This window comes from Gorilla gorilla, chromosome 8 (assembly GCF_029281585.2).
Source record: "Gorilla gorilla gorilla isolate KB3781 chromosome 8, NHGRI_mGorGor1-v2.1_pri, whole genome shotgun sequence".
Classification (NCBI taxonomy): Eukaryota; Metazoa; Chordata; class Mammalia; order Primates; family Hominidae; genus Gorilla; species Gorilla gorilla.
The window spans coordinates 117,497,961-117,524,969 of NC_073232.2; the positions used below are offsets into that span (position 1 = coordinate 117,497,961).

The window sequence follows — 27,009 nt, forward strand, 5'->3', positions numbered from 1 at the left end:
AGCCCAGGCTTTAGAACAAGGGAGATCTGTGCTTGAATTCTGATCACATTCCTTTGTTAAATGTCTACTATTGGTCAATGTTCTTAGTCTTTATAAACCTCCAATTTCTTATCTTCATTGCTGGCCAGGCGCGGTGGCTCACGCCTGTAATCCCAGTAATTTGGGAGGCCAAGGCAGGCAGATCACAGGCTCAGGAGATCGAGACCATCCTGGCTAACACGGTGAAACCCGTCTCTACTAGAAATACACAAAATTAGCCGGGCGTTTTGGCACAAGCCTGTAGTCCCAGCTACTAGGGAGGCTGAGGCAGGAGAATCGCTTGAACCTGGGAGGCGGAGGTTGCAGTGAGCCAAAATCACGCCACTGCACTCCAGCCTGGGAGACAGAGTGAGACTCCGTCTCAAAAAATATATATGTATATATCTTATCTTCAATGCTTAGCTAAAAGGGAGGCTGTGAGAATCAAACTGGATGAGGTGTGCATGTGTTGGGTATCCCCAAGACCACCACCAGGTTTGGTGATTCACTAGGCAGACCCACAGGGCTCAGCTAAAGTTTCACTCATGACTATGATTCATTACAGCGAAAGGGTACAAAACAAAATCAGCAAAGGGAAAAGGCTCAGGGGGCAAAGTCTAGAGGAAACGAGGCAGAAGCTTCCATGAGTTTTCTCCCCACAAAGTCACACAGGACACTCCTTTATCCAGCAATGAGTTGTAACATGTATAAAAAGGCTGCCTAAAACAGAAACTCGTTAGAGACTCAGTGCCCATAGTTTTTAATGGGGGCCAGTCATGTAGGTACCCTCTGCCTGGCATATACCAAAACTCCAGATTTCCAATGGAAAGCATTGGGAATAAACCATACTGTTTGCAAGAACAGTTTAGGCAGAGCGAACCACTCTTATCAGTTAACGGTTGACTGGATGTTCCCAGATACCAGCCTGGGGCCAACTTACATGCATACCTTCCTCAGGACAGCAATTTCAGGTCCATGTTATCTTTTGGCACAGTGTGCAGAATGCTGCCTATCACCCAGCTTGGTGCATGATAAATTAGAGTATTTACTAAGTACTTCCTATTAACTTCGTACCTGACATTTTTGCTGCGTTTAAAAATGAAGACAAAGAAGGAAAATGAATTTCACATTCCTCTATTCCAAGGACTTGCCCCACCCACATTTCTGATTCTGCCAAGAGTGGGCCTTGCCTTCAGGGTATGACAACCAATGTATCTTACTGGCAAAAAACACAACAGCAAGGAAGAGGTTTACACTGTGGCTTATGCGCATGAGGGAGGAAATGTTCCTTGAAACTTTTATCGTGCTCATAATTCCCTCCAAATCAATCATGGCTGCATTTTCCAGACAGTTTTTATTGTGGAGACTGCTCTTGGCATTACCTTGGGCCATTAGCTAACAAAAGTAGTTGTTAGCTGCCCAGAATAACCAATCTCGCACAGATTATTAGATTTTTATCAAAAGGGGCACTATTTGACAGTGAGGAATTTAGGAGTTTTCTCTGTTCCTTCCTGAATCTGCTCAGCTCTCATCTCTTCTCATTGATCCTTGGTTTGTCTCCACATCAAAGCCCAGGGGTCCTGGCTCAGAATCTTTGCCCTAAAAAAACTGCTATATGGTAGTGTTCCTTAGGATTATTTTTAACCAAACATGCTTGTCCTGAAGCTGAATAAATGCAACCATGAGTGATGGTCTTTCAAGTTGTGAACGCCACATCCTTTTTGTGTTTGGTGTGAGTTTATGGAGAAGGGGGTCTCCTTTTATCTTCTTGGGTATCAGAGGACCTGACACTGTCAGCTCTCACTGAGCCAAGGCCTCCAAGTGACAGAAAGCCAAGAAGAAACTCAAGGCCATGAACCATAGCTGCATCATTGCTTAACTGTGGAAGATCCCAGGGTTCCCATGAAGTGTGTTGGGGAATGGGCTTCATGCTTTCTGGAGGATAGCAGTGAGAAGAGAAGCAGTGACTTTGAAGGTAAAAGGGTCCCCTAAAGGGGCCCCTTTTCTATCAGGAGAAAAATGAGAGATTTGAATCTGGGCATGGAGAAAGAAGTTTTTCATCTCCCACCTTGGATGTGGACTAGCCAGGAGCCCCTCCCCACAGCCTCTTTCTCTTCCCCATTGATCAATAAAACACAAACTATAAAGGGACATAGATTAGGTAAACTCCTAAAAATGAGTAAATAAAGCAAGGAAAGTATCCATTATTTTCCCACATCTTGTGCCTTTTTACTCTCATGAACAAACAAATCATACAAAAATAATAACCAAAATTTCCTTATTTAAAATAAGTCAACCTTCAACCGGATGTGTATCTGAATTGACAAAGTTGAAAGTGTTTGCTAAGAGAAATCTTGAGATGCCATATGTTTGGGGTCAAGGCAGAGAGCTTTAGGCAGAAAGCATTCTCACACTGTAGATACTCTTCCTTTTAAGTATTCGGTTTTATTTTATTTTTAATTTTTGTGGGTACATAGTCGGTATATATATTTATGGGGTGCATGAGATGTTTTGATACAGGTATGCAATGTGAAATAAGTACATAATAGAAACTAGGGCATCCATCCCCCTCAAGCATTTATCCTTTGCACATACACTGGCCTGGCTTGTCTCCCCACCCAAATAGCAGTCACTGTCCAAACACTTTCCCCTTCAACATAAAATTACCTATGACACAGAATATGACCAGTTAGACTCAGGAGAATGCTCACTGAAGTCCTTAGAGGGACTACTACCCAATGACAGAAACAGTGATGGCAGTGGTGGTGGTCGGCAGTAGTGGTAGAAATCATGACATTCTTTCATTAATTGTATGGTACTTTAAACAACCGCATAACACTTTCATATGTTCTTATTAATATAAGGAAGGCAGAGCAAATGTTGTCCCTTATTTTTAGAACAAGGTAATAGTCTGTGTAGGATTAAGACTCGTAAGATAAAGGAAAAAATCATATGGGTACATTTGTGCCAGAGTTGAAATGAGAAACACTCATCTGTTTTCTTCCCTTTGAACTGACTTGTCTCCAGAATTACCAGGGAAGCAAATAAGGACGGCTAGATGGCCTGAAAAATGCTCCACCAATAAGAATTCAAGGCCGCCAGGCTGAAGAGATGTCTTTGCTACAGTTGTGGCTTAAGAACTTTGTATAGAAATCTCTTCAATTACTTGTTCTTATCAAATTGATGATGGTGGAAACCAAGAAAATGTGCTCTGACATAATAGGAAGAGATTTACATATTTTAGTTGGATTTGTTTATGTAGGAAGGATTAAAGAAGAGAAAGAAGGAGGGAGGAAGACAGAAACATAGAAAGGAAAGTAAGGGAAGGAGTTAGGAAAGGAGGGAAAAAGGAAGAAAAAATCTTGCAGTGTTAAAAAACTATTTACCTCTCAGATGCAACACCGATACCTTAACACCTTTTTTTTTTTTTTTTTTTTTTTTTTTTTAGTTAACATGAAGTTTTGCTCTTGTCGCCCAGGCTGGAGTGCAATGGTGTGATTTTGGCTCACTGCATCCTCCGACTCCTGGGTTCAAGTGATTCTCCTGCCTCAGCCTCCCAAGTAGCTGGGATTAAAAGTGGCTGCCACCATGCCCAGCTAATTTTTGTATTTTTGGTGAAGACAGGGTTTCACCACGTTGGCCAGGCTGGTCTTGAACTCCTACCTCAGGTGATCCACCCACCTCAGCCTCCCAAAGTGCTGGGATTACAGGTGTGAGCCACCACGTCCGGCCGCATTAACACTGTTTCATCAGCTTTGTCCTCTTCTCATTTTAGTTTGGAAAGTAAAATCCTCACTTATTGCCTAGGGTGTGTTCATGTATATTCTTCTGCCTGCTAGTTTAGAATATCATGCTGCTTATATCAGTTTTCTGAGGGAAAAAAATGAGAAGCTTGGTTACCTTTCTGCAAGCAGATTCCTTATTATTTGGGAACCTGGCATTTGTTTCTAGTTTGATTTAGGGAGATATACTTTTCCCTGTTTGGAAAACAGCCTTGCCAGTTTCTGAATGGCACCCACTGTATACTGCAGATGAGGAGGCACAATGGCCAATTGTTGAAGGAGATGGAAACCCATTAACAATCAAGAATGATGGAAGAGCCTTCCACACAATACACTAACCCCAAATCACAATACAGGCTAATCATCAATAACAAAATAGACTGCTGTTTATCTTCCCATTTATTGGCTAAGTGTCTAGTAAATCAGCTTTGTCCTTGTATTAGAGGTTCATAAGCATCTGTGGTTAGACTTATCAGATGTAAATTTAGTTCAGATGCCACTCAAAAAATCCGAAACTTGATTTGAGTTCCCTGTTATATTCAGTGCTTCATTTCAAGTGTGTATACACACCTCCCAATGTGTATGGTTTTGTGACCCTTCCTTTTTTACAGGGGATGCTAATAGAATTTAAGGTTAAGAATCTAGGGCTGTGATACAGTTTGACCACATCCAGAATATAAACACTGACTTTTTTTTTTTCTGTTTCCTTAGGTCCTGTGGAGCATGTTCATCTCCGAGTTCCATTTGTTGCCATAAGAAATAAGGAGGTCAACATCAGTGCAGTCGTGTGGCCCAGTCAGCTGGGGACCCTTACCTATTTCTGGTGGTTCGGCAATAGCACAAAGGTTTGGCCCTTTCTGATTGATGTCAAATTAGATCTGTACTGAATGCTCCTATGTTGCAGCTTTTATGTGTCTATTAGGGGGCACTGAGAATGCAGACAATAAGAGGTACTTAATAAACCTATGAGCCCACAAGATTGAATAAAACATACCTCTTTACACCAAGTTCATTACTTTATTAGGGAAAGTTCAAATAATCCGAAGGAAGAAAGAGTACTTTGAGAAACTCTGCAAACCTGCATGTTCTTGCTTCTCTAATCAATATTTCTAAAATTTCATTCGTTCCATTTTGCTTTAATCTTGGCCTTGGCCTGGTTATATAATGTCAAAGAAGTTACTTAGCATCTCTGAGATTAAGTAGCCCTATCTGTCTAGATATCTAAATGTAGGGTTGCCAAAATTAAACAAGATAACCCAGGTAAAGAATCCTTATCAATACTTACTAGCTGTTCTAGAAATGCTAGCATTCTTTTTAGGCAAGGTACTGAGGTTGCCACATCTCAAAGAAAGGAACAAAAGAGGCCAAACTCTGGACTTGCCCTATACTCCCTACTTCCATCCATGTTGATGGCAACACCTGTGTCAAGCATGACCACAATTGTATGATAGAAGCTGGGAGCAATTTGGCTGAGAATTCCTCAGAGGTAATGTTCTTCTCTATTCCTGTTTTATAAAGAACACTTCATTTTTGAGGAGTTGTAAGTTCACAGCAAAATCAACAGTGGTACAGAGATTTTCCATATATCCCCTGCTTCCACACATGTATAGCCTCCTCCATTATCAACATCCTCCACCAGAGTGTTACATTTGTTGTAATAGATGAACTTACATTAATACATCATTATCACTCAGAGTCCATAGTTTACTTTAGATTCATTTCTGGTTTTGTAGATTCCATAGGTTTGGATAAATGTATAATGACATGAATCTACCACTATAGTATCAAAAAGAAGGGTTTCACTACCCTGAAAATGCTCTGTGCTCCACCTATTCATACCTGCCTCCTCCTTAATCCTTGGCAACCACTGATATTTTTACTGTCTCTGTAGTTTTGCCTTTTCCAGAATGTCATATAGTTGGAATCATATAGTATGTACTGTTTTCATATTGGCTTCCTTCACTAAGCAATATGCATTTAAGTTTCCTCCATGTCTTTTCATGTCTTGATAGCTCACTTCTTTTCAGTGCTGAATAATATCCCATTGTCTGAATGTATCACAGTTTATTTATCCATTCACTCATTGAAGAGCATACTGGTTGCTTCTAAGTTTTGGCAATAATGAATAAAGCTGCTATAAACATTCATGGGCAAGTTTTCTGTGGACATAAGTTTTCGACTACTTTGAATAAATACTAATAGCATGATTTCTGGATCTTATGGTAGCAATATGTTTGGTTTTGAAATAAACCACTAAACCGTCTTCCAAACTGGTTGGGCCATTTTGGATTTCCACCAGCAATGAATGAGAGTTCTTGTTGCTCCACATACTCACTAGCATTTGGTGGTGTCATGTTCTGGATTTTGGTCATTCTAATAGCCATGTAATGGTATCACATTTTTGTTTAAATTTGGATTTCCCAGATGACATATTATTTAGAGAAATTTTTCATATGCTTATTTGCCAACTATGTAACATCTTTGGTGAGTTGTCTATTAAGGTCTGTGGCCTATTTTAAAATCAGATTGTTCCATTACTTATTGAGTTTTAATAATTCTTTGTATATTATTGGATAATCTTTTATCAGATATGTCTTCTGCAAATATTTTCTTCCACTCTGTGGCTTATCTTTTCAACTTCTTGATAGTGTCTTTTGTAGACAAAAGTTTTTAATTTTAAGGAAGTCCAGCTTATCAGTTCTTTTTTTCATGAATCATGCCATTGGTGTTGTATCTCAAATGACTTTTCCATACCCAACATCATCAATGTTTTCTCCTATGTTATCTTCTAGGAGTTTTATAGTTTTGAGTTTTACATTTAGATTTATGATCCATTTTGAGATCATTTTTTAAAGGCATAAGGTTTATACCTAGATTCATTTTTTTTTGCATGTGGATATCCAGTTGTTCAAGCACCATTTTTTGAAAATACCATTTTTGCTCCCTTGTATTAACTTTGCTCCTTTGCCAAAAATAAGTTGATTACACTTATGTGAGTCTATTTCTGGGCTATTTATTTGGTTCCATTGGTCTGTTTTCCTGTTTTTTTCACCAATACAACCTGTTTTGATCACTGTAGATTTATAATAGATCTTGAAGTTGAGTAGAGTCAGTTCTTCACCTTTGTTCTCCTTCAATTTTATGTTGACTATTTTGAATCATTTGCCTTGCCATATATACTTTCAACTCACTTTATCAATATCTACAAACTAACTTGCTAGGATTTTGATGGGCATTGGATTGCATCTATAGATCAAATTGGTAAGAACTGACATCTTCACAATATTAAGTATTCCTATCCATGAACATGGCATATCTGTTTATTTAGTTGTTATTTGATGTCTTTCAACAGAGTTTTGTAGTTTTTCCTACATGGATCTTGTACACATTTTGTTAAATTTATACAGAAGTATTTCATTTTTGATGGTGCTAAAGTACATGGTATTGGGTATTTTATGTTTTTGTTTTAATTGATATGTAACTACTGTTTTTTATATGTTGATTTTGTATTCCGCAACTTTACTGAATTTGTTGATCAGATTTAAGAGTTTTTTCATGGAGTCTCTAGGTTTTTCTAAATACACATCAGCAACAGGGAAAATTTGACTCTTTCTTTTTAAATTTAGATTGGCTTTTATTTATTTTTTTCTCTTGCCTGATTACTCTGGTTAGGACTTCTGGTCCTATATTGAATAGGAGTGGTGAAAATGGGCATCCTTATCTTCTTGTTCTAGGCTTTAAAGGAAAGGCTTTCAACTTTTCCTGATTCAGTATGATATTAACTATGGATTTGTCATATAGCCTTTACTACATTAAGGTACATTCCTTCTATGCTGGTTTTTGAGACTTTTTATCATTAACGATGCTAAATTTCATCAAATGCTTTTTCTGAATCTATTAACATGATCATATGTTTTTTGTCATTCACTCTATTGATGCAATGTATCACATTTATTGGCTTGTGTATGTTACATTATACTTGCATCCCTGGGATAAATTCAAGTTGATCCTGATGTATATTTTTTTCTGACGTGCTGTTGGATTCAGTTTGTTAGTATTTCATTGAGAATTTTCAATCCTATATTCATCGAGCCTATTGGCCCATAGTTTTCTTTTTTTGTTGAGTTCTTGCCTGGTTTGAGTATCAGGGTAATGCTGGTCTTGTAGAATGAGTTAGGGAGCCTTCCCTCCTCTTAAATTTTTTGGAATAGTTTGTGAAGAGTTGATATTAGTTCATCTTTGAAAGTTTGATAGAATTCAGCAGTGAAGCCATCTGATCATAGGCTTTTCTTTTTTGGGAGACTTTTTATTACTAATTAAATCTCATTATCAGTTATTGGCCTGTAATCAGGCTTTCTGTTTCTTCCTGATTCAATCTTGGTGGGTTGTATGTGTCTAGGAATTTATCCATTTTCTCTGGGTTTTTCAGTTTCTTAGTGTATATAGTCGTTCATAATTGTCTCTAATGATCTTTTGTGTTTCTGTGGTATCAGTTGCAATGCCTCCTTTTCCATTTCTAATTTTATTTGAGTCTTTACTCTTTCTTGGTTAGTCCAGCAAGTGGTTTGTTGATTTTGTTTATCTTTTCAAAAAAACCACTTTTTGGTTTATTGATCTTTTGTATTATTTTTTTAGTCTCTATTTTGTTTAGTTCTCCTCTGATCTTTATTATTTCTTATCTTCTACTAATTTGGGGTTTTATTTGTTCTTGCTTTTCTAGTTCCTTGAGTTGCAGGTTGTATTATTTGAAATCTTTCTGCTTTTCTGATGTAGGTAATTATTGCTATAAGCATACCTCTCAGCATTGCTTTTGCTGTATCTCATAGATTGTGGTATGTTGTGTTTCTGGGTTTTTTTGTTTCAAAATTTTTTAAATTTACTGTGTAATTTCTTTCTTGACCCAACATTCAGAAGCATATCATTTAATTTCTATGTATTTGTACAGTTTCTAAAGTTCCTCTTGTTATTGATTTCTAGATTTATTCCATTGTGGTCTGAGAAGATACTTGATATGATTTCAACTTTACAAAATTTGTTTAGACTTGTTTTGTGTCCTAACATGTGGTCGATCTTGGAGAATGTTCCAGGTGCTGATGAGAAGAATGTATATTCTCTAGCTCTTGGATAAAATGTTCTGTAAATATCTGTTAGGTCCATTTGGTCTAATGTGCAGTTTAAGTGAAATGTTTCTTTGTTTTCCATCTAGATGATCTGTCTAATCCTGAGAGTGGAGTGTTGAAGTTCCCAACTATTATTGTGTTGGATTCTATCTCTCCCTTTAGATCAACTAATATTTGCTTTGTATATCTCGGTGCTGGGGTATTGGGTGCATATATGTTTAGAATTATGATATCTTCTTGCTGAATTGATCCCTTTATCATTATATAATGATCTTCTTTGTATTTTTTTGTTTTTTATTTTTTTTATTTAAAGTTTGTTTCTTTGATATAAATATAGCTACTCCTGCTAACTTTCAGTTTTCATTTGCATGGAATATATTTTCCCATCCATTTACTTTCAGTCTGTATATGTCATAACAGGTGGGATGAGTTCCTTGTAGGCAGCATATTGTGGTCATTTTGTGTGTGTGTGTGTGTGTGTGTGTGTGTGTGTGTATGTGTGTTTTAAATCCATTTCATTAGCTTTATCTTTACTGAGGAAAGTTAATTTGTTTACGTTCAAAGTTATTGATATGTGAGAGCCTATTTCTATCATTTCGTTAATTAATTTCTGGTTGTTTTGTATACCTTTGTCCCTTTTCTTTCTCTCTTATTGTTTATCATACTGGTTTTGTTTTGTTCTTCATAGTGATAACATTTGAATCTTTTATCTTCCTTTTTTGTTTGTTTGTTCTACCAGTGGTTTTTATATTTTCATGTGTCTGCCTGCCTGCCCTGCCCTCCATCACTCCCTCCATCCCTCCTTTCTTTCTTTCCCTTTCTTTCTTTCTTTCTCTTTCTTTCTTTCTTTCTTTCTTTCTCTTTTCTTCTCTTTTCTTTCTTTCTCTCTTTCTCTCTTTCCTTCTTTTTCTTCTTTCTTTCTTTCTCTCTTTCTCTCTTGCCTTCTTTCTTGCTCTTTCTCTCTCTTTCTCTCTTTCCCTCTTGCTTTCTTGATTTCTTTCTTTATTTCTCTTTCACAGGATTTTCTTAAGAATTTCTAATATAGCAAATCTAGTGGTGATGAATTCCCTCAGCTTTACTTGTCTGGGAAATATTTCATTTCTTCTTCATTTATGAAGAATATTTTTGCTAGGTATAATATTCTTGGTTGACTGTATTTTCCTTTCAGCTATTTGAATATGTCATCCTATTCTCTCCTGGTTTGTAAGATTTCTGATGGTAAATCCACTATAAGTCACTAGACGTTTTCCTTTGCCTATTTTTTGAATTCTGTATTTGTCTTTGACTTTTAAGAGTTTGACTATAATGTGGCATAAAGAAGATCTTTTTACTTTGCATCTTTTTGGAACTATCGGAGCCTTCTGAATCTGGATATCTAAATCTCTTGCTAGACTTGGGAAAAGTTTCAGCAATTATTTTGTTAAATTGATTTTGTAATTATTTCATTTTCTTTTTATCTTCTGGCATACTGGCAATTTGAATATTTGCTCATTTAATCGTGTTCCATATAGCACATAAGCTTTGCTCATTTTTAAAAATTGTTTCCTTAAAATTTTTGTTTGAGTGGGTTATTTCAAAAAACCTGTTTTCGGGATCTGAGGTTCTTTCTTCTGCTTGATTTAGTCTATTAAAGCTTTCAAATGTATTTTGTCGTTCATTTGGTGGGTTCTTCTGTTCAGAATTGGTCTGCATTTTTTTAATAGTGTCTCTTTGGTAAATTTCTCATTCATATCCTGAATTGTTTTCCTGATTTCTTCTCCTTGCATTTTTGAATCTCTTTTTATCTCACAGAGCTTGTTTCAAATCAATATTTTGAATTCCTTTTCTTGGATTTTATAATTGTTTTGTTTGATTGGGATCTGTTACTGGAGAATTATTGTGTTCCTTCAGAGTTGTCACTTTTTCTTGCTTTTTAAAATGTTTTCTGTGTCCTTACATTGATATCTGTGCAGCTGGTGTAATGGTCACTTCTTCCAATTTTTTGAATTTGCTTTTGTAGGAAGGGACTTTTTCCTGAAGATGTTTTTATGGTGTTGGTTGAGTAGGGCACTTTGGCTTTGATTCTGGGTGCATGCATTAGTATAGTGTCTGTATGATTTATTTTGCCTTAAATAGAATCAGTGGCAGCTGTGATTCCCTTGCTGGATTGGAGGCAGTTATTAGTGGAGGCCATGGAAATTTTTTGCTGGGGACTGGGATGCCAGGTGGGCCAGAGTCTGGGGTCCTAGGGTAGCAGCAGTGGACTGATTATGCCTATTTAGGGGCCTCAGAGCAGTGTATGTTGGCCTTGGTGTTAGAAGGCCCAACTGCACTGATTCCTGGGCCTTCAAGTGTCTTGCTGGTAGTCATAGTGGTGCACCAGGTGGGTGAGAGGGTTCTGTGCCCCTTGGGCAGGAGGTGTGGTGTAGGTGATGGTAGTAGCAATGGCAGGATAACCCTCTGTGTCTTGAGCAGTTTCCACTGATGTTAGTGGTGGCTGCAATGGGCTTAGTGGTTTAGTCTTCATATCTACAATTAGTGAATACAGATGGGTGCCAGCTCTGGTGGTAGTGGTAGGATGGTGGACCCAACCTGTTGGTAGTGGCAGGGTGGTGTGCCCAACCTCAGGTGTCTGGGAGGAGTGCTGAGGTACTGGTTGTGGTAGACTAGGCAGTGTGATCCCAAGACCCTTGGACTCTCAGATTGAGTCTTCTGGCTTCAGGGGAGGCAGAGCCAGGCTACGAAGTCCTACCCTCAGGTCCCCTGGTGTTGTGTGTAGGTACTGGCTGTGGTAGACAGTGGTGCGGTGATCTCCAAACCCCAGGTGGGATGCTTAGGTTGGGGAGTGGCAGTGGTTATGCTGCCGCCCTGCTACTGGGGAGGGCAGGGTTGCTTTTAGTGGTGGGCAGGGTTGCTTTTAGTGGCAGCCATAGTCAGGTGGGTGGGAAATACATATTTTGCTGTATCTTAGCCTAGGTGGCAGAAGCTTATATTTCACTTGCACTTCAGCCACCTCATTGGCAACTGGTTCTTCACTCATATCTTAGCCTTGACTGTAGCAGCCCAAACTTCACTAACCTCCCAGCCCATGGCAGCAGCCCACAGTAATGGCAGCTATGGGTGGGGAGAGGGGTTCTGTCTGGGTGCAATAAGTGCACAGTGGCTCTGCTGCTGGTGGCAAGTGTGATCATTGCCAGTGGCCTGTGTCTTAGTCCACATAGCAGCAGCTAGGTGCAGTGGTGACTGTCTGTGGGGGATGTCAACAGGGCTCCAGGAATAAGGAGATATTGGGCCCCAGAGCAAGGTGAAGTCTGTTGGGAGCTAGGTTCTCAAAATGGCACCTTGCTGCAGCTGCTTTGGACTTGGGATATGTGGAACCCAGTGTGAGCAACCTCTCTGGAGCACTGATATTGCAGTCTCCAGGGAGCTGCTTATGTCAGTTTCAGGGCCCACAATGGTCAAGAGGCTCTCCAGTGGCTAGGGTTGTAGGAGTCCATGGTGAGGATGTGGACTTCCGGACGTCTCTCACTTGCCCTTTTCTCATATTGGGGAGTCCCTTTCCAGATTGGGGAATCTCTCGAAACTCCCAGCCGATCCTGGCCAAGCAGGCTGTCTTGCTTCCATGTCCTTCACTGCTTTATGTGCTTCCTGTTACTTCTCTGTTGAACTCCAGGATTCTTTCTTAGATGACCTATTCAAAGTGTGATTGTCTAGTCACTATTTTTGTTTCTTCTTTGTGGAGAAGACCAGTATGAGCTGCCTTTGGTCAGCCATCTTGAAACTCCTTGGTATCGTGTTTTTAATTCAAATCACACTTGTTCATTGCTGGTATACAGGAAAGTGATCAACTTTTATATATGAACCTTGTATCCTTTAACCTTGCTATAATTATGTATTAGTCCCAGGAGATTTTTGCTTGTTGTTATTGATTCTCTTAGATGCCTACATAAGCAATCATATCATCTATGAACAAATAGTTTTCTTTCTTCTTTTCCAATATAACTTTTGTTTATTTTCTTGTCTTACTGCGTTAGCCAGGACTTCCAGTACAATGTTGAAAAGACGTGGTGAGAGGGAACGTCCTTGCTTTGTTTCTGATCTTAGTGGGAAAGCTTCTAATTTCACACCATTAATTATGATGTTTGCTATAGGTTTTTTGTAGATATTCTTTATCATCTCAGGGAAGTTCCCCTCTATTCTAAGTTTACTGAGAGTTGTTATAAATGGGTGTTGGATTGTGTTAAATGCTTTTTCTGCATAGGTTAATATGATCATGTTCTTTTTTCTTTAGTCTGCTGATGAGATGGATTACATTAATTGATTTTTAAATGTTGAACCAGCCTTGGGATAAATTCTCATAGTGATTATGTAGTATAATTTTTTATACATGATTGGATTCAATTTGCTAATGCTGTATTGAGGATTTTTGCATCTTTTTTCCTGAGAATTATTGATCTTTAGTTTTCCTTTCTTGTAATATATTTACCTGATTTTGATATTTGGTTACATTTGGTATTTGGTATTTGGTTGATGGTTGATTTTGGTATTTGGTTGATTAAATGAGTTAGAAAATATTTTATCCTCTTCTATTTTCTGAAAAATGATGTGGAAAATTGGCATAATTTCTCCCTTAAATGTTTAGTAGAATTCACCAGTAAAACCATCTGGGCCTAGTGTTTTCTCTTTAGCAAAGTTATTAATTACTGATTCAATTTATTTAATAGATATAGTTCTATTCAAATAACCTTTTTCATCCTGTGTGAGTTTTAACAGATTGTGTCTTTCAAGAAATTGATCTATTTCATCTGGGTTATCAAAGTTGTGGCCATAGACGTGTTTATCATACTCTTTTGTCATCATTTTAATATCTGTAAGATTTGTAGCGATGTCCCCTCTTTCATTTCGGATATTAGTAATTTGTGTCCCCTCTCTTTTTTCTTAATTAGCCTGGCCAGAGGCTTATCAACTTTATTGATATTTGCAAAGAACCAGATTTTAAAAATTGATTTTCTCTATTGATTTCCTATTTTCAGTTTCATTGATTTCTGTTCTAGTTTTTATTATTTCTTTTTTTGTGCTTACCTTGGAGTTTTTTTTTCTTGTTTCCTGAGATGGGAGGTTAGATGACTGATTCTAGATACTTCTTTTTGATATATACACTCAATGCTATAAATTTCCTTCTAAGTACTGCTTTTGCTGCATCCCACAAATGTTAGATTTGTTAAATTTTCATTTAGTTGAACATACTTTTTAGTTTCTCTTGACATTGATTTTTTAACTAATGTGTTATTTAGATGTGTCTTGTTTAATCTCCATGTATTTTGGGACTTTCTAGTTATCTTTCTGTTAATTATTTGTTGTTCAACTTAATTGTGTTCTGAGAGCCGACATTGTATGATTTCTATTCTTTCATATTTGTTAAATTGTGTTTTATGGCCCAGGATGTGGTCTAGTTCAGTGGATGTTCTATTTGGGCTTTAGAAGAATGTGTATTCTGCTGTTGTCTGATAAAGTAATCTATAGATGTTAGTTATGTCCAGTTGATTGGTGGCATTATTAAAATCAACTATGTCCTTATTGATTTTATTTCTTTTTTTGTATATCACTCATACTTTAAAAAAAAACTTTTTAAAGTGATTGCCCTAGAATTTGCTATATACACTTACAATGAATCCAAGCCCATTTTAAATAACACTGTACCACTTCAATAGTAGTGAGAGTGGCTTTTAGTAAAAATAATTATAAATTCTTGTCTCTTGCCTCTTCTCTCACTGTTGTCACTCATTTCACTTGTATGTAAACATACATAAGATATATACATAAGTATACATAATCAAATACCTTGTTGGTATTTTTATGTTGAACAAATATTTTTTCTGTTAAGTCAATTGAGAATAACACTTTTCTTTCTTTTTTTAATTATACTTTGAGTTCTGGGGTACATGTGAAGAACATCCAGGTTTGTTACATAGGTATACACATGCTATGGTGGTTTGCTGCACCCATCAACCTGTCATCTACATTAGGTATTTCTCCTAATGCTATTGCTCCCTTAGCCCCCACCCCTCCTTGACAGGCCTTGGTGTGTGATGTTCCCCTCCCTGTGTCCATGTGTTCTCATTGTTCAACTCCCACTTATGAGTGAGAATATGCAGTGTTTGGTTTTCTGTTCTTGTGTTAGTTTGCTGAGAATGATGGTTTCTAGCTTCATCCATGTTCCTGCAAAGGACGTGAACTCATCCTTTTATATGGCTGCATAGTATTCCATGGTATATATGTGCCACATCTTCTTTATCCAGTCTACCATTGATGGGCATTTGGGTTGGTTCCAACTCTTTGCTATTGTGAACAGTGCCACAATAAACATACATGTGCAAGTGTCTTTATAGTAGAATGATTTATAATCTTTTGGGTATATACCCAGTAATGGGATTGCTGGGTCAAAAAATTTTGCCTTCATTTATTCTTCTTCAGTGTTCTTCCTTTCTTCATGTGGTTCAAGTTTCTGACCTATATTTCCTTCTGTCTGAAGAAACTTTAATGATTTTTGCAAAACAGATCTACTGACAAGTTTCTTAATTTTTTCTTTGTTTGAGAAAACATTCTTTTCTTCTTCACTTTGGTGGGTAATTTTGCAGGGTACAGAATTCTAGATTGGTGGTGTTTTTTTTCCCTCAACCCTTTAAATATGTCTCTCTACTTTCTTCTTGCTTACATAGTTTCTGGGGAGAAGTTGGATATAATTCTTATCTCTTCTCCTTTATAGGTAAGGTGTTTATTTCTTCTAGCTTCTCTCATGACTTTTTTTCTTAATCTTTGATTTTTTTTGTAGTTTGAAAATGATACATCTAGGTGTAGATTTTTCAGCATTTATCTGTCTCAGTGTTCTCTGAGTTTTGAGTGTCTGTGGTTTGGTGTCTGACATTACTTTGCTGTGATTCTCAGTTATAATTATTTCAGATTTTTTTCTGTTTCTTTTTCTGTTATTCACATTACGTGCATTTATACCATTTTTAGTTGTTCCTCATTCTTGGATATTCTTTTCCTTTTTTTTTTTTTTTTTTTACTTTTTGTTCTTTTTACTTTTCAGTTTTGGCATTTTCTATTGAGATGTTCTCAAGCTCAGAGATTCTTCCTCAGCTGTGTTCAGTCTACTAATAAACACATCAAAGGCATTTTTAAATTTCAAGTACAGTGTTTTTGATCTCTGTCATTTCTTTTTTTTTCTTAGAATTTTCAACTTTCTGTTTACATTGCTCATGCTTTGGCATGCTGTCTACCTTATCCATGAAATCTTTTAGCACATTAATTAAATTTGTTTGAAATTTCTGCTCTGGTCATTGCAACATCCCTGTTATATCAGACTCTGATACTTTCTCTGTGTCTTGTATGTTTTTTCCCTTTAGTATGCCTTGTAATTTTTTTTCTTCACAGCTGAACATGATATACTGGTTTGAAAGGAATGGCTGTAAATAAGTCTTTAGTAATGTGATGGTAAGATATGGAAGGAGGGGAAGCTTTTTATCAGCCTGTGATTAGGTCTCAGGCATTTACAGGTGTTTCTGTTTGTTCTCCCTCTCCTGATCCCTCAGGTTGGTTAGATTAGCTAGAGTGGCCTGTAGGTAGGTATCTATGTTCTCCCACATGGAAGGATAAAGTGGGCTGGTGTTGTGTATTTTACTTTCCATAGCTTAGTTGGACTATAAAACCCCTGAAGTTTAGGCTCTGATTTATAGGTTTCTTCTGAGAGCAGACCTTGTTAAAAAGAATGTAGTGCTCTGATGTATATTTCAAAATAATTATTTTCCCCCTCCCATGATATAACCATAGGGGCAATTTTCTTTAACATTTGTTGGGAGTATGTGGTCACCTACTGGTGATAAAATTCACAAAGTGAAGGGGCTTCCTATGAATCCCCCTGGAGTTTTGAACTCTCAGACTGTGTGTGTGTGTGTGTGTGTGTGTGTGTGTGTGTGTGTGTGTGTGTGTGTTTTGAAAACTCTGGGTTTTTTTTTTAACTCATAATGTGATTGACATTGGTTATCCTAGAGAAAGCTTTAACTTAAAAACCATAATTTAAGTAAGGTGCGACATCAGACTTGGAAATGCTGGATATCTAAAGAGAAGGGAAATAAATATTCAGTTTCTGGTCGATAACCACTGAAGAGAAGGTCACCCCATCCTTACTCCTGCATAAGTGGGAGATAACTTATCCCCGATCTTTTTTAGGGAGGCAGCACGATATAGTGGAGAGAACATGGACTTGGATTTAGGGTTTCATGGGTTAAGTTTCTAGAACTGCTACTTCTTAGTTGTGTGAGAGCTTGATAAAGTTATCTGTCCTAAGATGTAATTGACTCACCATAAAGTGGAAAGAATAATGCCTATCTCAACTTTATTGTTGTGAAAACTATGCTGTTTTATAGCATAAATATAGAGTAAAACTATACTATTTACTTGGCACACACTATGTACTCAATAAATGGATGCTTTTCATGATGTTATTAGAACTTATATTTAGCATGGGTTGGTAAAATATAGAGCAAGATTCATGGACCAAGGAACCCTTTTCTGTTTGCATTATATGTGCCTCATATTTTCAAATTAGTTTCTCCGTGTAGATGACTAATGCACTTGCATTTCTGGGATTATTCTTTACCAGGAAAACAGAAGGATAGGTCATTTAATAAAAGCCCTATTTGGTATATTTGAGAAGTTAAGCTCCCTGTCTGAGATGAACATCCCAAATTCAAACACTTGGTTAGCTGCAGAGCCAGACCTCAAACCTGGGTCTACTAATTCCCATTTATCATGCACTCTCCCCAGTCCCAGTTGCTTTAGCTGCACTACTAGAGGTGTTTATCTCCTGGAGGTTTCATAATCTAAAATTGTGCCTCAAAGACCAGCAGATATACATAGTGAAGGAAAAAGAGAAAATCGTTTAGGGAGAAGTTAGAAAGAGGAGGATTTTAAGTTCATTTCTCCTGTGCGGATGTGAGGGTTTGGCTGTCAAGTCAGAGAATTCTTTCTTGTTCTAGCTCATTTACCTGATGATGATCTTTTCTAAGAAACTTCTATGTGCAAGAAGGGCAGTTCTTGACTGTTACCAACACAGTGATTTACTTAGGGGCCTGTGAGAAACGGAAGACACAATGTTTCTCTACAGCTCTATTTTTTTCTTTGAGTGCTGTTTCTAAGACCTGAAATGCCATGCAGTGTCTGATAGGTATTTGACTAAAAACAAATAAATGAACAAGGCAATTGGGGATTCTAGTTTATACTTCTGTAATAATTATCTGTGTTAAATTGAATGAGTCACTTAATTTGAGTTTGTATCGATTTCTCTAAAGCAAGGATACTATAATATGTAATATATGAACATGACTTACTTATTATTTAAAATCTACTGTGTATCTCTCTGTCTCTCCACTTCTCTATCAATCAATCAATCAATCTATCTATCTACTACCTACCTCATATATATTATGCCATATTATGAGAAGGCATTTTTAAATTACATACTGGCATTATAATTTTATGTTTTTTAATTAATGGTGATGAGAGGTATTTCCTTGGTTAGGAATTTTTAATCCAAAAGCTTGAGCTTGAAATGCTGCACAAATACCCAGGTCCCAAAGGTCTTACTAAGTGGTTTTGTTCCCAAAGAACCAAGAGAATGACAATACATGAGAGGCAGTAGAATGGAGTGGTTGCAGAACAAGACAAACCTAGGTTGGAGTCCAGACCGAATCTTCTTTGCTGTATGCCTTTAGTGAAGTCAAACCATTTAATTTCTTTGAGTCTCAGTTTTATTGTTTGTAATGTCTGAGTAATAACAGTAGTATCTATGATCAAGTATTGCTGCAAGGATTAAGTAAAGAAAGGCGTAGAAAGTGTTTAGAACACATCCGAGCATTTGGAAGTATTAGTCACTGTTGCGCCCATCATTTGCATTAATAGCATTTGTATTTAGGCTAAAAACCTGACTTGGTTCCACAGATTACAGTCCAATTTCTAAAAATGTTTACTTGGTCCATTTGAAAGAGGTGCATTTTCAGTGCAGTGCTATTTGCTAACACCATGCCAGAAACACATCAAGATGGCCATGGTCCCCAGTAGTTGATCCAGTGAGCACTATATTTGGCTGGCAAATGAATGAATGTCTCTGCGTATATGGGGAGTGCCGTGATTTTAGAGCTGTTTGGTTCCCTTTGATCAGCAAACTGACCTGTAAAAGGAACTAGTACTAATTTTGAGCATATATTTCTGGTACTCATTGTGTACTGAGGGATTTTATTGTTATCAGAACATCACTGATGAAATAGAAATTATCCCATTTTACAGAGAATACAATTAAGGAAATAACCTTGGAAGGTGATGTTTTATGGCTGTTTTATGTGTTTGTGTTTGTGTGACTAGGTTACTATGTAAGTAGTTAAATTAAATCATCCTACTGATAAGAGTGAATTGGCATCCTGCCTTTATAATCAGACTTTTGCTTGTTGATATTAGGGATAGAAAAACACATATGACATTCTCCATACCTTCAAGGAGATTATGTCCCCAGTAAGAAAGTACAATGAGCACATATGCAATAATTGACAAGCAAATAGTTTGTATAAGCAAACAGAAAAGAGCAAGAATTTCTGAAATCCAACTGTAGGCTCATGTGCCTAGAAATCTATCAGTGGGCAATGTGAAATTTCATCAGTACTTTTGTGGATCTTTTTTAAGAGCCTGTCGTTTGTGCTACATGTTGTGTGGAATGCAAAGCAGTGTAAATTCCATTTGTTGCTTTCAAGAAACATGTAATCTATTTGAGAATTTAAGGCTAAAATTCAAGAATAGATAAAAGCAGGTATGAAATAGGAATGTAAAATTACTGGCTAAGTCAGGCAGCCTGGGGAGTGATGGATATGCAGACATTGTTGATCATGGAGTGAGTGAGTCATATACAAAGTTGAGCCTAAACTGGCATGGAAGGAGCAGTAGAATTGAGGCAGAGAGGAAAGAGAGGGATTTTTGTGTAGAGGTTAGGCTTTGGGGATGATAGACTAATTCAGCCAAAGTTAAAGGATTCATTTGGGCAGAAGTTGGAGAAAACGCTGAAAGGTGAGGAAGATAGATGACAGATGGCTTTGAATGATAAAAATTGATGCTTTTGCTTTTGTCACAAAAATTCTGATTTAGGGCAGCATGATATAAGATGGAACCAGATTCATGGACAGTGATACTTTAGACAGATACTGTCAAAGAGTTTTTAGATGTATTTAAGTGCATATGTTTGTGTATCTGTATTTGAGGGAAAGTGCTTTTTTAACCTGTGAATTTTCTCATTAATCCCATAGGCATAAAAGTATGGGAGTTTTGGTTTACTACCTTCAACTATTTATCATCTTTCCCCACCTATTACCACCGGTCATTTTTCTCCTTTAAAAACACACAAAGACAAAGGAATAAAGCCAAATAGAATCTATAACTATCACTTTAGCTTTAAACTACTAGTTTACTGTATTATTTGGCTTTATTTCTTTGCTTTATTTCTTTAATAGCATCCATAGCTACTAGTTTAGTTTTAAACTAAACTAGTGAATAGAACCATGAATTTGGTTCCATCTTATATCACTAGTTTAGTTTAGTTTTAGTTTAAAACTAGTAGCTATAGATAGTATTTTGCTTTATTTCTTTGTATGTTAAGATTTTTTATATAGTTCTAAACATGGTAGATCCACAATTATGTATCCAGCCTTTGTACTTCATATGATGAGCACTTTGCACACATTACTGTATAATCTGCTGAAGGTTTTAAATAAGGCAAGCATAGTGACTGCATAGTCTGTCCAATTTGGGACTGGCAGCTGTTATCAAGGTATGCATTTTAAGTTGCAGAGATTTTAAAGTGTACAATATTAACTTGACTTACTGTGTCTGGGAAACTGATGTAGGCTGCATCCAAAGATTTCCCTGAAGCTTGCTTAGTTCCATTAGTCAAGTGGAAATCTCATAACTAAATAGTCACACAGAGCTTTGTCGATTTCTTGCTGGGCTCAGTGGATAATATGTGACCTGTCGCACATGAGGGATTCTCTGTGGGGAGGGATGTAGCTCACAGCCTAGGCAGGGCATGAGGTATTTTTCTAAGGGGACTCGCTGTGGGCTGGCTCTGTAGATTGGATGAAGCACAGAGACAGAGAAATCAATCAGCTGCCTGTTGGATTTGTGGGGCTCTGAAAGGCCAATTTGCTGGGATTAACAGAGGTCTGGCTTAATAAATGTGTCTGCTTGCCTAATATATTTGAGTAAATGAACCTTAAAATACTTGATTTAATTTAGCATTGGGCACCAGATATCAGTGGCTGATGAAGAACTCAAGAATCCTATTGAGTGTTCCAGCTTTGCAAGGAAGGTGAAATCAGCCATGCTGCCATAACAGCTGATGAGAAACAAAAGCAACTTGGAAAACAAAATTAGCTCCTGCCATTTTCCCAGCACAAGAGTCTGTGGCTTGCCACCTGGGGACCAAGTGTTCCCATTCAGCACAGTTTGTTTGCTGTGGCTGAGTGCCCTGACTGGCTGGCAGGAGGGCACATACTCTCTTACTTCAGATGGCATTCCCTTTGCCCTGCATACCTGCACCCTTGCTGGGCCCTGGATCTCCTAGGGAAACAGCCAGATGGAGGAGACAAGATCAAATCTGCTAGGACAGGAAGAATTCCGTCCCTCTCAAAAGAGATTCCATTGCCCAAGACAGCACCGACCAGCTGAATCTTAAGAAGAGAGGGCATTAAAAGGAGAGAGGGCCATGTATGCTACTGAGAGCTGAAGAAGATGAGCTGGAAGTAGTGAAGATTCTCTAAAGAGAAAACTATTAAGGGAGAAAAATGCCTGGTGGTGATAGGTGGGAAAAGATGAGAAATAGCTGAAGGCAGTAAAACAAAACGGAAAGCTGAAAGAACTGTGCAGTGAACATCAACATACACACCACCTGTAGTCTACCATTAATATTTGCTATGCTTGTTCTGTCACATGTCTATCTGTCCATCCTTCTGCATACATCCATTAGTCTATCTTGATGCTTTATTCATTTCAAAGTAAATTTAAGACACCTATATTCTTTGTCCTAAATGATTCAGCTTGAAAATCATTAACCGTAGTTGAATTTTTTTTATACTTTTACCCCTGTGGGGGTATAAATCCTATCAACAATGGAATGCAAAATTCAACAGTGTGTACTTACTGAGTTTTTGGAAAAGACATTCACCTGTGTAATCCAAACTTCCTGAAAGTCCTCTCATGCCCCTTCTAAGTCAGTCTCCAGCCCAGTCCCCCTTCTCAGTCAATGTCCATCCCAGTCTCCAGAACCAACCACTATTCTATTTTTTCATCATAAATTAGATTTGCTGGTTTGGAGATTTATCCATACTGATTATATACACACACACAAACACTGAAAAATATATATATATATATATATATCAGTATTTATTTCCTACTAAATCTCCTACTAATGAATTCCTGGGCTGTTTCCTATTTTGGGCTGCTATGAATAAGCCACTATGAATATTTATTTTTTTGTTTGTATACTTGTGTCTTCTTTTCTCTTGACTAAATTCTTAGGGTTGCAGTTCCCAAATCATAAAATATACATATAGTACAACTGATGGAGGATTTTTCTTGGCCCCTTCACTGAACTTGCAGCAGTGGTGCTCCCTCTACCTGGCCCACCGTGCTTGTGGGAGGGAGCATGTGAGCGAGTTAGTGTGGGATCTGGCCATACAGTCCAGGTGCTGACACAGGAGCAAGCTCCATGGAGGGCCCATGGCCAGACCAGGTGTATCACCTCAGGGGGAGCGCAGCAGCCCCAGGTGAGGGTGCTCACAACCCTGAAGCCCCAGAGGGGGTGTTAGAGTGCTCTTTTAGCTCTACCATCTGCCGACAGTGGCATGTTAGCAGCTCAGTTGGCCCCTTGCCTTGTCATGTGGGGCAGCTGCCCTCTGCCACTGCGAGTAAAGGGCCAGTGTGACAGTCTTTCTGGGTACCCACACTCGGTGGGTCCTGAACTCTTGTCTGGCATCCAAGAAGAATGAGGTCACATGGACGGTTGAAGGATGGTGAAGGCAAGAGAATTTTACTGAGCAATGAAAACAACTCTCAGCAGAGAGGGGAGCTGGAGAGGGGACAAGAAGGGCAGGTCATCTCCTCCCTGACTTCAAGTCAGGCTGTCTCCTCCCAGAAGTCAGGCTGTCTTCTTCTCTACCAACTGAGTCTGGGGTCTTTATAGGCACAGGGTGGGGATTGTGTGCTGACTGGTTTGTGAATATGCAAAAAAGGATCAAGTGAAGACACCACTCAAAGGTGGGCATGACAGTGTAGAAAACCAACTAGGAAAGGGTAGGTATATGTAAAGTAGGTGAAGAATAGGGATCAATCAGAGAAAGCGCACCAAACAGGGAGACAAGTTTTCAATCCAGTCCAAAGATTTAACTTGTAACTTGGCTTTCAGGCTTTAAACCGTCTTTAGCTTGGAGGTGGGGTTTCACTGGGTAACCGCCCCTATCTGCCTAGGCATTTGGCTGCCTCCTGTCACTGTCACACCACTTTGGAAAAAGTTATTGCAATTTCTTATAAAACTAAACATTTTCCTAAATGATTCTACCATTTTACATTTCCACCAAAATTCTATGAGTCCTAATTGTCCTGCATCGTCAATATTACTTGTTATCATTTATATATATTTATACATATTTATATATATATTTATATATATATTTATACATATATTTATATATTTATATATATTTATATATTTTTTATATATATGTTTATATATATTTATATATTTATACATATTTATATATAATATATATATTATATATATTATATATTTATATATTATATATATTTATATATATTTATATATTATATATTTATATATTTATATATATTTATATATATTTATATAATTTATATATAAATATATATTTATATATATATTTTATATAATTTATATATAAATTATATAAAATATATATATATGGGAAAGAATGCCTGAACTCTGAGGTTTGCCCTTAGTTAAGGGAAGGAGTATATCCCTTTCCATACTCCCTTTCTTCTTTCATTTACCAAATAGAAAAGAAATATGCCAGATGCTTAGGACAGTATCTGTAATCCTGCCCAACTCCAGCCATCAACCTCATCATAAAACAGAGCTATAGAATTTTAAAGCAGAAGAAATTGAATTATTGTTTCAAGGCCAGTTGAAAAGTCTGAGCTAGAAAGGAATTTCAGTATTACAGTAGGGACACCATCTGAAAGCTGCAGCTGGGAGCCTCTGCAGGGTTTTGTACACATGCATCCAAGCCATACATGGGTATGTTGTGAAGGACTGTCCTGCCCCTCTTAAAGGGCAGCTCTGTGCTTCCGCAGCTGGCTACATTGCTACTCTCCATCCTGCTGTCGTCCTGACACAAAGAGAGGAGAGGGAGTCTGCTCATCTGCCCCTGTGACATCTCTTTATCAGCTGCCTTAGATCAGCCTCCAACTGTTACATCTTACTTTCCAAACAATAGAGAATTTGAGAGGGCACTGACTTTAAGATGCCCACTGAATAATGACTCATCAGTCTGAAGATCTGTACTCTCTTCTCTCCAATAAGCATCTGCTTTTTAATCAAGATTCTTCTTCCCAGGAAAAAAAAAAAAATATATATATATATATATATATATATATATATATATATATATATATATATATAATTAAAGCTGACCCTTGAACAACAAGGGTTTGAAATGTACAGGTCCACTTATATGTGGGTTGTTTTTTTTCAAGAAATACAGTCAGCCCTCCATATCGTCAGGATCCACATCTGCAACCAAACTTAGATTGAAAATACAGCATTTGCAGAATGCAATACCTGCAGATATGGAGGGTCTACAATGGGATTGGAGTATGCATGGATTTTTGTATACACAGCGGTCCTGGAACCAATCCTCTGTGAATTCTGAGGTATATCTGCATTCTATTTCTGTCTTCATCCTTGAGAACTTCCTATCTGTTATGATTATTGGGGGAAAAAAACAGAAAGAGAAAAAGATTAATAAATGATCACAAATATGTTTGTTTGTGTATTTTCCAACCTATTAAAAATGGTAAAAATGCCTTGCAATGGGAAACACACATATAATAATATAAAAAGTCAGTAATCTGACGGTGCATCTAATTTACATATATTTTCTGCTCCATGAAAGGCAATGTGCGGCCGGGCGCAGTGGCTCACGCCTGTAATCCTAGCACTTTGGGAGACCGAGGTGGGTGGATTGCCTGAGCTCAGGAGTTCAAGATCAGCCTGGGCAACACAGTGAAACCCCATCTCTACTAAAATACAAAAAATTAGCTGAGTGTGGTGGCATACACCTGTAGTCCCAGCTACTAGGGAGGTTGAGGCAGGAGAATTGCTAGAACCCAGGAGGCGGAGGTTGCAGTGAGCCGAGATCGCATCACTGCACTGCAGCCTGGGCGGCAGAGCAAGACTCTGTCAAAAAAAAAAAAAAAAAAAAAAACAGTGTGCTTAGGGTGGGTAATACAGAAGTAAATAACTATGTGATCACTTCTCAGAAAGGTCTCATAATCCAGTGAAATATAGGATGAAAATATAAGTGACACCAGATATTGGAGGAGAAGGGAAATGATCTCCTACTCCCAAAGCCAACAGGGACAGGTTACAAAAGCTGTTTCTACTTTGCCCCAGGAGAAGGAGCAGAATGACATGCAAAATCTAGGATGCCCAGTCTTATCCTTATTTCTAGAATTTAACAATTTATAATGTGTTTCAAGTATACTAATACTCTTCCTAGATACTGGAAGAATAATCACAGTTTTAAGAAACGGTATAACGTTTGTTTGTTTGTTTGTTTTTCTTTTCCAAGTTAGGATGACAGTCTGAGAGTTTCAGGAAAGGAAATAAAGTTGATATCCCACACAAGACTGAATGAGTATTGTTACTTCTTCTTGTAGCCTCTCATCACTTTGGACAGCAGCATTTCCTTCACATTCCTTGCAGAAGGAACCAACACCATCACAGTCCAGGTGGCTGCTGGGAATGCCCTCATCCAGGACACAAAAGAGATTGCAGTTCATGGTAAGCCCTGAAAATTGTTCTGTGATGCTCCTTCCCGCTCAGTTAATCTCCTCTGTCCACTCTGCCTACAATCACTGAGTGTGGTGGAAATTCCTCAGGCCCTGGGAAAATTACATAGGTCAACAGGAAGCTTCCAAACCTACCTCCGACCTAGAGATTGAGGTTATAAGAGACGTATACCACAAACAGGTATTTGTTGTCCCCTGTGTTATGTCTGCCTCACAACTTGTTTGGGGTTCTCATTAGACAAAGACACGTATCACAAATTGAAGGAAATGCAAGCTGGGAGGTATCTACAACATATATGCAGGACACACTCTTTGTGAGATGAGGACCAGCAATTTCCAAAAGTCAGGAGTCATGATCCCTGCCTTGTAGGACTCATTGCTCAGTTAATGAGATGATCTCTATTCACAACAGATGGCTTTCTTGATTGTTGGAGATTTGAATATCATTGGCTGCAAAACTAGATAATAAGGCTAAGAATATAAGTTAGGACTAGGGCAGAAGAGGGTGAATAGGACTACTATCCTGTTCTCAACCCTGGAGAACCACTGTTAAGTTTATTATAAATGAAAGTGCCTCTACTGCCATTTCATGCAACCTCTCCCAGGTCCCTAGACACAACCAGTATCACTGTGGTTTTCTTTTCTTTTCTTTTCTTTTAGATTTTTCATTACTAGTTTGATTTCTTTAATGGTAATTGGTTTTTTGGTTTTACATTTCTTCATTTCATTTCTTCATTTCTTCTTTTTTTAATTTATTATACTTTAAGTTTTAGGGTACATGTGCACAACATGCAGGTTTGTTACATATGTAATGTAAATATCACTGTGGTTTTCTAGAAAGTTAAGTGAAAGCTTGTGATCCTCTGATCAGATTATGTTCCTCCAGCCTCACACCAGGTAAATTCTTTTTCCTACCTTTCTGCAAACTTGCTTCTCAGGCTCTTCGAGGGGCACATGGGAGGTTT

At 37.7% G+C, this 27,009-nt stretch overlaps 1 protein-coding gene across 1 annotated transcript in view; it reads left to right on the plus strand.

Annotated features, from left to right (window-relative positions):
- Positions 1–27,009, plus strand: part of SORCS3 (sortilin related VPS10 domain containing receptor 3) — a 627,364-nt gene that overhangs the window by 581,739 nt on the left and 18,616 nt on the right. Inside the window, exons 20-21 of the mRNA XM_055352055.2 lie at positions 4,512–4,645; positions 25,913–26,036. Of these exons, the coding sequence (XP_055208030.2) occupies positions 4,512–4,645; positions 25,913–26,036 (258 nt within the window). The remainder of the gene's footprint in view (positions 1–4,511; positions 4,646–25,912; positions 26,037–27,009) is intronic.